The sequence below is a fragment of the Bos javanicus genome, chromosome 3, assembly GCF_032452875.1.
Source record: "Bos javanicus breed banteng chromosome 3, ARS-OSU_banteng_1.0, whole genome shotgun sequence".
In the NCBI taxonomy this organism is placed as follows: Eukaryota; Metazoa; Chordata; class Mammalia; order Artiodactyla; family Bovidae; genus Bos; species Bos javanicus.
The window spans coordinates 18,835,162-18,847,800 of NC_083870.1; the positions used below are offsets into that span (position 1 = coordinate 18,835,162).

Genomic DNA, 12,639 nt, shown 5'->3' on the forward strand with positions numbered 1-12,639 from the left:
AAGCTGTAAGTAAATGTGACTGTTCCCAATCCTGTTCTCTCCTAGGGTGATTTCACCCCATTTCCACATCCAGGCAGAGGCCAAGTTCGATTGCCTTTGCCTTCCCAGTACCTGGCAATTCCCTGCCCATCTCCATGGCCATCTCGCCTTGATTACTGCATCTATATCCTTATATGTTTCTTGCCTCTAGTCTCTCTCCTCTCAGTAAGTTTTCTACACTTCCCAAAAGATGAAGTGGATCAAGTCACTATCCTGCTTTAACATCATCAGTGGTTCTTGATAGATAAACTTCAGGATACAATCCAAATTTCCAAGCAAAGCCCTTAGTGATCTGACCCTTCTGTCTCCAGGCTCAATCCCACACCTCTGGCCTCACATTTACTATTGCCCCATACACATGATCCAAATAGTGTAACTCAGACATTAGTTCCTGCATATGTATTGCTGGTTTGATCATGATTGCATTTTTTATTGTGGTTGAATATATATAACTCAAAATTTACCATCTTAACTATTTTTTAGTACATGGTTCTACAGCAGTAAGCACAGGTGACCCTCAAACAATGTGGAGGTTAGGTTTCAACCCTCTATCAGTTGAAAATCTGAATATAACTTATTGGTCCCCTGTATCTGCACTTTCTCCTATATCCATGGCTCTACATTCAAGGATCCAGCCAACCACAGATCATGTAGTATTGAAGTATTTACTACTGAAAAGTCCCACATATAGGTGGATCTGCACAGTTGAAATCCTCATCGTTAGGTGATCTGTTGTAATTCATATTGTTGCACAACCAGTCTCCAGAACTCTTTTCATCTTGGCAAAACAGAAACTCTATATTCATTAAATGGCAACTCCTTTCTTCCCTCTCTCCAGCCTTTGTCAGCTGTCATTCTACTTTATCTCTTTGAACCCCACTCCAGTACTCTTGCCTGGAAAATCCCATGGATGGAGGACCCTGGTGGGCTGCAGTCCATGGGGTCGCTAAGAGTCAGACATGACTGAGCAACTTCACTTTCACTTTTCACTTTCATGCTTTGGAAAAGGAAATGGCAACCCACTCCAGTGTTCTTGCCTGGAGAATCCCAGGGATGGGGGAGCCTGGTGGGCTGCTGTCTATGGCGTCGCACAGAGTCAACATGACTGAAGCGACTTAGCAGCAGCAGCAGCAGCAGCAGCAGATACCTAGAGCTTCCCTGGTAGCTCAGCTGGTAAAGAATTCACCTGCAGTGCAGGAGACCCCAGTTCAATTCCTGGGTCTGGAAGATTCCCTGGAGAAGGGATAGGCTACCCACTCCAGTATTCTTGGGCTTGCCTGGTGGCTCAGCTGGTAAAGAATCTGCCTGCAATGCAGGAGACCTGGATTCGATCTCTGGGTTGGGAAGATCCCCTGGAGGGCATGACATTCACTCCAGTATTCTTACCTGGAGAATCCCATGGACAGATGTGCCTGGCGGGCTACAATCTATAGAGTCGTAAAGAGTTGGACACAACTGAACAGCTAAGTATACACAAAGCCCAGGACTACCAACCCACCTTCAGGTACTGAGAAGACACATATGCTTCACCCCTGCTACTTAAAAAAAAAAAAAATTATTTTATTCATTTTATTTATTTGGCTGCACCAGGTCTTAGTTGGGGCATGCAGGATCTTCTATCTTCATTGTAGTATGGGGGATCTCTAGTTGCAGCATGAAAAATCTTTCAGCTGTGGCACATGGAATCTAGTTCCCTGACCACAGATTGAACCTGGGCCCCCTGCATTGTTAGCATGGGGTCTTAGCTACTAGAACACCAGGGAAGTCCCACACGTGATTACTTTGGCACAAGCTGTTATGAAAGCCTTCCTCTGAAGACAATGCTCTATGTTCTAAGCATTTTACATGATTACATCTTCATCTTTAACCACCCCACTCCAGTACTCTTGCCTGGAAAATCCCATGGACGGAGGAGCCTGGTAGGCTGCAGTCCATGGGGTTGCGAAGAGTCGGACACGACTGAGCGACTTCACTTTGACTTTTCACTTTCATGCATTGGAGAAGGAAATGGCAACCCACTGGACGGGGGAGCCTGGTGGGCTGCCGTCTATGGGGTCGCACAGAGTCGAACACGACTGAAGCGACTTAGCAGCAGCAGCAGCAGCAGCAGAAGTAAGCACCTCTATTATCTCCACTTTATAGATGAGGAAACTGAGGTACAGAGCAGCTAAATGACTTGCTAGAGCTCATACAGATAAGATGTTATACATATCATGCTGTACTGATTTCAACTGTGCCCATCTACCTGATGAATTATTTATTTATTTTACACCTGGTGAATTCTTATTCATCCTTCACTACCCAACTCAAGCATCACTGTCTCCACGACACTTTCTCTGCTCCTCGGGAGTTAACCACTCACTTCCTTCCCGGCAGTACCACTGTGCCTTGGTCACACCCCGAAATTATGTTTGTCTAATATGTCTATTTCGGAGAAAGCAATGGCACCCCACTCCAGTACTTTTGCCTGGAAAATCCCGTGGACAGAGGAGCCTGGTGGGCTGCAGTCCATGGGGTCAAGAAGAGTCAGACACAACTGAGCGACTTCACTTTCACTTTTCACTTTAATGCATTGGAGAAGGAAATGGCAACCCACTCCAGTGTTCTTGCCTGGAGAATCCCAGGGACGGGGAAGCCTGGTGGGCTGCTGTCTCTGGGGTCGCACAGAGCCGGACACGACTGAAGCGACTTAGCAGTAGCAGCAATGTGTCTATTTAGGAACCGGCCCAAGCCCTGCATAGAGCTCAGGTCGCACATAAGAATTACCCTGCACCTTGGAAGTCCCCACATTTATTTCCTGAATAAACTGACTAATCTCTACCTCATTTTTGTCTCTTGGTATCAACTTACCAGCCCTCACTCATCCTCAGCTCCTTGCTTGCATTTAGCCCTTCACTTGGACACACTGTTTACCACTATTGCCAAATCTACTTCACATTCCATCTTTCCTGAACGCTCCCTCTTTTGACAGAAAATCTCTTTCATCATGATGCAGGGGAGTTGCTACCACAGGCAGCCCTCACTGGGCAGAGCTGATCCACCAACACGGTTCTGGACAATTCATATTTATTTTATTCAGCTGTTTTCTTTGGTTTCACTCAAGCTGCTTCATGGGGCAGGGGAGTTACTGAAAGAATTGAGGCCTTACTTGAAATCAGGAAAGCTAGACAACCAGGTTCAGGAAGAATAAGAACACTATTCTGCACATTCTTTCCAAATGTCATAGCATCTACTTATTTATGGTGTCTGCTTCTTCATAATTTTTATTTGTCATGACCTCATGATTCTCTCCATCCAAATGTTCAGCTTCAGCTCTTCTAAATGCCTAATTTGTATGTGTTTCTTATTTCAGCTTTCCAAAAAGCTGAATGGTCCCAGCTCACTATTTCATATCATGTCATGAAACATCCAATACTGTCCATTCTGTGGAATGGCAGTCCTTGAGCCTAGAGTTAAACTCAATCCAGTCAGCTATGACAGTGGGCACGGGGTCAAATTATGCAAAAATTTACCAACTTGGCTGGACTTTCAGCAGAGGGAGATAAACATGTTTAAGGTGTTTTCCCTTAAAGAGGGGTGTGATATGGGAAGTCCCATGATTCAGGTATGGAATAATTTAGACTAATGATTCTTTAATATTTTTGATCATAGATTTTTCTGAGAATCAGATGAAAGTTATGAGTCCTCCCCAAGAAGAAGTTCTCTTAGGCAGAAAATTTTACACATACCTTTGAGGTGTATGTGGATCCCAGCATCCATCCATGGAACATCCCTCAAAATATTGTAGGTCTACAGTCTATCCATGTGCAAGCATGTACAGTCGCTTCAGTCGTGTCCAACTCTTTGCCACCCTGTGGACTGTAGCCTGCCAGGCTCTTCTGTCCATGGGATTCTCCAGACATGAAGGAAAGATGGCATGCAAAGAATACTGGAGTGGGTTGCCTTGCCCTCCTCCAGGAGATCTTCCTGACCCTGGTATGAAACCTGTGTCTCCTGCAACTCCTGCATTGCAGGCAGATTCTTTACCGCTAAGTCAATGGGAAAACCCCACAGTCTATCCACAGACCACCTCAAAGGCAGCCACTATCACATTTGTATTTGTGTCTCTTGTGTCTATCACTGAGCTTGACACAAAATAGTCTTCAAAACGAATTTTTTTAATAAATAAATTGAAGAATTCATTCATTGATTAAGGTTTTTCAAAGGCAGATAGAAGCTAAATTTGGATTTGATATGAAGGGCATTGGAGAGCCATCTTGTTTGGTTCTTTTATTGTGTTTCATTTTTAAGCAAGCAACTAACCAGAGCTGTACTGTAGAGAAATGTGTTTTTAACAGTCAGTAGAACAACTGGAGGGCAAGAGACCAATTAGAAAACTGGAGGAAAGAGGGAATGAAAACCTAAACTAGAACCCTGGAGGTAGAATATAACCAGATCCAAGAGAGGAAATAAAACTGATGGTACCTAGCACTTGATAAGATTTGGGGGGTAAGAAAGGTATTTAGAGTCCAAACCTGGCTCCAAAACTCTCCAGTCAGGAGAACAGAAGAATAACAGTATCATTAGCAGAGATAAGCAGGATAGGAGAGAAATAGACTCAGGGAAAACAAGTATCTCTTTAATTGAGTTTGAGGCTCAGGTGAGACTTTCAAGTGGATTCAAGAATAACTAAAACTGTGGTCTGGTGTAGGTGAGAAGAGATGAAGATCTCTTCAGAAGTGACCAGCTGAGGCTGCAAGAAAAGAGATGTCAGGAAGCAGTTTACACAATGCCCTGCAACCCTTTATCTTCCTTTCTCATCTATTTCAGTTTTTGAAGCCCTCTCAAAACCATCCTTTTATCTAATAGTCATAACAATCTTGTGCAGTAGGAAAGGAAAGGGCACCTACTTTTACAGGTAAGGAAATGGAGGCTCAGAGGACTGAGGGGTTTTGCCAAAACTGTTGCCTTGAAGTAATTACAGATACCTGCTTCCCTGGTGACTGGGTGGTAAAGAATCAGCCTATCTACACAGGAGACGTTCCATCCTGCGTCTCCTGAACAGACAGGAGACCCTGGAAAATATGCCCTGGAGAAGGTAGTGGCAACACACTCCAGTATTATTGCCTGGGAAATGCCATGGACAGGGGAGCCTGGCGAGCTACAGTCCATGGGGTCGCAAAAGGTTCAGACACGACTTAGCGACTAAACAATTACAGATCCAGGATCAGAATCCAGAGCTTCTGATTCTTCATACAACTCCGTTGCCAACTGCACAGAGGTAAGACCCCGACTTGCACGGGTCAGTAGTTTGTGGTCGTACTGCACTGTTGCAGTACTTTGGGGTGTAGGGTCTTGCTTTAACTCTTAATCGGTTTATAGAGACATTTGAGACAATGATGCTCCAGTTTGCACAAATCATCACCGTTTAGTCCGTTAATTACATCCAGTGTGAAAAAACAGACAGCCCTGGTTTCTAGGAAACATGTACTCTGCAATTATAGCCAACATTCCGAGTTGCTAGTCTTTTAAAGGGATCGCTCCGCTTTTAGGCGGAGAAGGCAATGGCACCCCACTCCAGTACTCTTGCTTGGAAAATCCCATGGACGAAGGCGCCTGTTAGGCTGCAGTCCATGGGGTCGCTAAGAGTCGGACACGACTGAGCGACTTCACTTTCACTTTTCACTTTCATGCATTGGAGAAGGAAATGGCAGCCCACTCCAGTGTTCTTGCCTGGAGAATCCCAGGGACAGGGGAGCCTAGTGGGCTGCTGTCTATGGGGTCGCACAGAGTCGGACACGACTGAAGTGACTTAGCACAGCCGCCTTTAGGAAGGAGCAGAAATAGCTGGTGAGTTCGTACGTGGAAGACCGGTGGACTTGAACAGACTTCCCAAAGACCGCTACGCAAAAGTTTAAATTCAGAAAAGACCAACATCTTCACTGTTCACAAGACAGGGAGAGAGAGATTGTTTAAGGCTCCGTGAGGACAATGGGGTTTTGTGTGAGTTTTAAGGTGAAACTGCGCGTTTGGCAAACAAAGGCCACAGCGACGAGCCCGGATCCACGGAGCGGGGCGGGGGGGGGGGGGGGGGCGCGGGGGAAGGGGGCGCATGAGTCAGGAGGAAGCCGCGCGGGGCGGAGCCGGGTGCGGCAGGCCCGGGAGGCCGCAGACCCGGCCCGCCGCCCAGTGCCCGCCGCCCAGCTCCCCGCTCGCATCCGCGCGCCTCGCTCCTCTCCGACATGGTAAGCCGCGCTTTTTACTTGTCTTCCTTTTACATGAAAACTTCTTTTATGTAAATTACTCTTACATGAAAATTACAGCCACGGCTTACTTTTCACCAGGCTTGATCTTTGATTTTTGAAGTGGTCGTGGCAGGAAACAGCTGGACAAATAAATCTACCGGAGGGCATCAGAGAACAGCAGATGGCAGGAAGAAGCCCTAAATTATACCTGGAATCACAGCCTCGGGGTAGCATCGGGAGGCTCTTGTTTTTCCGCAGAGGTCTGGGGCTAGGATAGACGAAGTGCACTGCGAGCCACGCCCTGCGCGGAGCCCCTAGCCCGGCGGGAAACGGGGCGAGGGGCTTCGGCCGGTGCCGGAAGCCCTTCGCCGGCGGGGCCCGCGGAGCCCGGGGTACGACCTAACGACACGGGGGGTTGAATTCTGCGTGGTGGCTGCAGTTACATATAGTTATAGAGCTATAGGTCTGAGCCCTAGAGGGGAAATCGGAGTTTCAGTAAACGACGGGCAAGCGGCCCAGACGCGGAGACTGAAACTGAAGCCGGTCCCAGCCCGCGGAGCCCGGCCAGGAATGTGGGAGGGACCCGGCTCCGGAAAGCCCCCTCCTCCTTCCCTCTTCCCTTTAACCCAGTCTTTTTAGGCGCTCCTCCGTCGCCTGTTTTTCTTCTCTCAACTCCTGCCAGCCCCACTGTGAATTCTTTCTACCTGCATTAATCCACCCCCCAAAACCTGCGTCTTCCTTGGCCTCTCTTTCACGGAGTCAGCAAACTTCCGCCCGCGGGCCAAGTGGGGTTCTCTGCTCCCACGAACTCCGAGTGGATTTTACGTAAATAGTTGAAAGAAAAGCAAAGGAAGACTAATACTTTGAGAATTATATGAAAATCAAACTTCACCGTCCGTAAGTAAAAAGTTTTATTGGCACACGGCCACGCCCCTTCATGAGTTCTCTGTGTGGTTCCTGCCCTGCTACAAAAGCAGAGTGATGGAGACCAAGTGGACCACATTGGCCTAATATATATCCCGTCTGGCACCTACAGAACACGTGTGCTAACCCCTGCTTTAGTGTGCCAGTCTGTATCCTCCACTGCTCTTCTTTCCACGCTAAAGTGGGGGACCAAAATCTCAAGGAACCTAGAAAAGGCAGACCCAGCACCACCAAGTGGCGAAGGCCTGGAATGACTGCCCCGGAAGAAAGAATGCCACCGGGGCTCCTTGGAAGGAAAGGGAGCATGAATTAAGAATGAGAACTGCAATACTTGTTTTTTCAAGTGTTACTTTTTTTCTTTAACTTTCTCAAATGAGTGTTTAGCACGCATTTTTTACTAATAAGCTCTTTTACAGCATCCATTTATCATGCTGTTTTCTCCTTCCTCTCATCGTTCCCATCAAATAGAACTATGGGGAGCAGTGATGGGGAGCACTGGCCTCCATCCAGGCAGGAGATCGCTTTCTCTCCTCCTTCAGCCACTGCTCCAACTTGGGCGAAACTTTCCTGTCTCTGGGCCTCTCTGCCGGGGAACCCTCTCCAAAGTCCCCTCCAGCACTACAAATTTTGTAATTCCACTTAGGTAATTTGATATTTGTGTTTTTGTTCTGGAAAATTACCTCTGGGAAGACATGCAGGGGTTTTAATTTTCTCCATGTAGCTGATGGCAACAGATTTCAAGGAGAAAAAAATTCAGTCAAGGTTGATGTTAAGGAGAGAAAAAAAGAAAAGCAGAAAGCCACTGAAACGGGAAAACGAAAGCAGCCTGAATTCTACAAAGGAAAGGGTCAGAGGATATTTCTGTAGGTATAGAAAAAGATCACAAAGCCCTGGCTCCTCAGCCTGGAACGTTCTACCCTATCTGGTGTGCCCTCCCAGTCAACCTTGTTCCTGTAATCTGATGTTACTGTGAGATTGCACTCCTGATAAGAAAAACTGTTGTGCAAACACATCTGTTTCTAGGCTGTGGTATTTTGTTTCTCACCAAAACTCTGAGGCTGCCAACACTTTCTTAAAGGAAAAAGTCCTGACAACGTGACTGTTGGGGAATAATCCATCTCCTATAGAGTTCTCTAGAACCCACCTTCAGAAAGGGCTTTATAGATGTTCCAGGATGCAGTAAGCACCAGGATAGGCGGTTAAAACACCTGGAGAGACTGAAGGAGGGAAGGAGAATGGCAGCTAGGCACATCAGTGCTTCTTAGCATGTAAATTATGTGTCCTGAAAGCCTCCAGCTCTGGGCTTCAGGGAGTCCATCCTATGAACAAATTAACGGGATAAGTGCTACATTGCAAAAGTCACCATCATTGTTAACCTCCAGAGCGAGATAAAGCTTTGAAGGAAGGGTGTGGCCATCAAGTTTTCCAGAAAGCCTTCAGTTCCTGCTCTTATCCACCAGGGGGAGCCCACGAGTTCCTCGCGTCTGGGGCCCCAGGAGCTGGCTGGAATGAAGGGCAGAGTATGACAGAATTTCCTTGAAGACTTCCCTTGTAAGGAAAGCAGAGCCCAGAATAGGATATGAATCTCCTGCTCCTTCTGGTGTGACCACACCTGTGGTTCAGCTCCGTAAATGCCATAGGAGCTGTGTGAGTGGCAACTGTGATCAGAGCCCCCATATCAACCTTCTGGTTTGAAGTGACCAGAGAAGTTCCATGAGCTTTTCCTGTGGGAATTAGTGGCATCTGGGAATAGAAGGAGCAAAAGCCAAGGGTGCAGGAAGCAACCTGGAGGCTGAGATTCTAGAAGTAGCTCTGCCAGGTCAATTCCCTTCTCACGCCTCAGGGTAACTATACTTTTTGTTTTTTTCTAGAAAATGTATGGGTCCTGAGAATTCAGTATTCCTTTAAAAAGAAATGTCCTTTAACTAATCACAGTAACCTCTATATATACTTCTGGAAAATAGGGAATTTTTTAATCTAATACACAATGCTTGGTGGGTTTCATATTTGTGAGTATATAATATCCATATATTTACCCACACGTTCTAAAAGTATCAGTAAACCCTGTCACCTCATGCTCATCTAGTCTGTCTACTGCTTTCAAGTATACCAGCATTTTCACCTGGAATAAACAGGAGGCGATATGGGGAAGAAGCTCACAGAATGTGACTTTCTGTGGTTGTCTTAACCCCTTAGCCCCCAAACAATGACCCATCTTTTAGGAAACTGCTTTGACCCAAAATGAAGAGACGAAATCCTCTGGAGTGTTCTTCAGCACCGAGCTGTTGATATCCTCCCCTTATCTGAATCCTGAATTGTTCTTTCCCCCTCAAAGGCAAAAGTATCCAGCCCTACGGAGACTGAACGATGCATCGAGTCTCTGATTGCTGTTTTCCAAAAGCATGCTGGAAGGGATGGTAACAACAGCAAACTCTCCAAGGCTGAGTTTCTGATCTTCATGAATACAGAGCTGGGTGCCTTCACAAAGGTAGTGCTCCCAGCCCCCAACCCCAGACTGCAAGACCGGGACAGAAGGCTGGCTGGGAATGAAGGACAGCAGCTGAGCCCCCAGGGCTGAGTGAGCTCTGAATGGCTATTAAGGATCTTTTCTTCTTCTTTTGACTAACATGTGATCTAAAATCAGAGTTATCAAACTCTATATAACATAGGGAACAGTGGTGTTTTGTTTTGTTTTGTTTTGTTTTTTCATTTAAGGAGATGGTTTACAAAGTAGTAAATGGAGTAATAGAAGAGTTTTCAAATGTTATTCCTCCACCCCAAAGCCACTAGGGCAGCCCTGTTCAGAAGAATTTTCTGTAGTGATGGAAATAATATTCTAAATATTCTATATGTGCACCACTTGACATGGCAGCCAATAGCAATTAACAGACTGATTTTCTAAGTTAATTAAGTAGCTGTGTGTAACCAGTGGCTGTAAATGTGTGTAGGGGTTGGGGTTTAGGATGCGTGGAGGGTGAGGCTGATTAAGCAGGCCCTGCATCAGCTGCTGTCCTCTTCCTACCTCAGATCCCTCCACTTGTATGTAGTTTGTATATTGGAGTTGCATGTGACACTTAGGAAAAGTTTCCCACTGATTTTACAAAACTGAGTAATCCCCAGATGTAACAGAAAGAACCCTGGACAGTGGTTCGGACTCCAGGCTCTCACTGCCGAGGGCCTGGCTTCAGTCCCTGGTTGGGGAACTAAGATTCCACAGACTATGAGGCACGGCCAAAAAAAAAAAAAAAAAAAAATTTTTTTAAGTAAATGGTTAATTTAGAAGGAAAGAAAAAGCTGATTTGAGTCCTAGGTCTTCTGCTTAGGCCGGTCACTTCATCTGTTTGAGTCTGTCTCTGTGTCTGACAAGTGGGAAAATTAGTGACCGCTACCCTGTGCCTCACATGTGAGAATAAAATGTGACATTTTAAAAAACATTTTAGAAAGAACAATATAAAGGTACTAATGTCATTATTATTATCTTTGCAGAACCAGAAGGACCCTGGTGTCCTTGACCGCATGATGAAGAAATTGGACCTCAACTCTGATGGGCAGCTAGATTTCCAAGAATTTCTTAATCTTATTGGTGGCCTGGCCATTGCTTGCCATGAATCCTTTATTAAGTCTGCCTCTTCCCAGAAGTAAATTGGAGGAGCCGTTGGGCCTGGCCTCCAGGCGCACTCCCTTTCTTTCCAGCCTCTCAGTTATCTGCTCTTCACAGCCCCAACATACCCTGAGCCCGGCACACCCACCTACCCAGGAAGGCCACTCCTGTTAGTAATAAAACAATATTGTTTTTTAAAACACACACTGGAGTCGGTAAATTTGTGCGAGAGATGGGGAAGACTGGGAGGAATATAAATTAGATTGATGGGAACAATTACTAGAAGTTGCATAGTAAATAATAAATATGTATCTTTGGTGTATCCATAATCATGACTAATGATACCAAGAGAATCATCTCTAAATTACTCAGCCCGATAGATGTCACTTGTCACTATTCACTCTTTAAGTGTCTGTCCAACTACTACAGGCACGGTCATAGGCTCCAAGGATACAGTCAGCAAGACAGATAAGGGCCTGCCTTTACAGGGCTTACTTTTAGTTGAGGGAAACAATAAATGGATAAACGAAGGGCTATGAGAGTACCAAAAGAAAGTTCTTTCTGAAAGCCAAATTCTTTTCAAAAACTTGATGAGGGAAATTCACTGGAGATCACTGTGGTTGATGTAAGTGTAGCTGAGACAACTGTAAACGTGAAAAACCGCAAAAATCTAAAAGCCTCATTTCTTCAGACTGCCTCACAAGTATCTTTAAATTCCTCCGCTTAAAAAAAGGAACTAGGGCTTCCATGGTGGCTCAGGGGTAAAGAATATGCCTGCCAATGCAGGAGACATGGGTTTGATAACTGGTCCAGGAAGATCCCACATGCCACAGACCAACTAAGCCTGTGCGCCACAACGAGAGAACCTGGGAGCCACAACGAGAGAACCTGGGAGCCACAACTGCTAAAGCCCACACGCACTAGAGCCTGTGCTCCACAGCAGAAGCCACAGTGAGGAACCTGCGAACCGCAACTAGAGAACAGCCCCCTCCCCTGAAAGTGGAGAAAAGCCTGTGCAGCAACAAAGACCCAGCATAGCCTAAAATAAAGTTTAAAAATTTTTAAAGGAACTGAAATTTAATGAATGTGATTTATGCAAGAAAGGTAGTAGAGCAGAATACTGGTATATAAGTTTAAATATTGAAAATGTCATTTTTATGAATACCCATTTTAACTGTTTTTTGTTTTTTAGTAAACCAGCCAACTACTACTCTACCCTTCAGAAAAGACAGCCTCTACCATTTCCCAATAAACTTTTTCTTCTCCCTGCCTGTTTGATCTCTTCCACTCCTTTGCTGCTGCTGCTAAGTCGCTTCAGTTATGTCCGACTCTGTGCGACCCCATATAGACGGCAGCCCACCAGGCCCCACCGTCCCTGGGATTCTCCAGGCAAGAACACTGGAGTGAGTTGCCATTTCCTCCTCCAGTGCATGAAAGTGAAAAGTGAAAGTGAAGTCGCCCAGTCGTGTCCGACTCAGCGACCTCATGGACTGCAGCCTACCAGGCTCCTCCATCCATGGGATTTTCCAGGCAAGAGTACTGGAGTGGGGTGCCATTGCCTTCTCTGTCCTTTCTCTACCCACAGTTTTTAAAGGCAAACTTGATGGTGTCACTCTCTTGGTTAAAACCAAGCATTAATTCCTCTTAACATGCAAGATGAAATCCACAGTCATCTTGGGGTACCCAAGGGCCTTCATGGTGTGTCCCTACCTGCTTCTCCAGCCTCATTTCTGCTGCTCTCTAGCCTTGCCAGACACTCCTGAACTGATAACTAGGGCTGTGCCTCTGTCCCTTCATAATCTCTTCTTGCTACCCTGAAAGCCTTCCCACCTTTTTCTCCTTCTACAGAGC

The 12,639-nt window shown here is 46.0% G+C and overlaps 1 protein-coding gene across 1 annotated transcript; it reads left to right on the top strand.

Annotated features, from left to right (window-relative positions):
• The first annotated feature begins 6,154 nt into the window (after positions 1 to 6,154).
• Positions 6,155 to 10,992, top strand: S100A11 (S100 calcium binding protein A11). Its single transcript, XM_061406270.1, has 3 exons — positions 6,155 to 6,263; positions 9,523 to 9,675; positions 10,674 to 10,992. The coding sequence occupies exons 1-3, from the start codon at positions 6,261 to 6,263 to the stop codon at positions 10,827 to 10,829; spliced, it is 312 nt and encodes a 103-aa protein (XP_061262254.1). The 5' UTR covers positions 6,155 to 6,260; the 3' UTR covers positions 10,830 to 10,992.
• The last annotated feature ends 1,647 nt before the right edge of the window (positions 10,993 to 12,639 follow it).

What these genes read in the sequence shown, in the direction of transcription:
- S100A11 (XM_061406270.1), top strand. An exon ending in AGCTGGGTGCCTTCACAAAG is followed by an intron (nt 9,676 to 10,673) that starts GTAGTGCTCCCA and finishes TTATCTTTGCAG; the next exon opens with AACCAGAAGGACCCTGGTGT.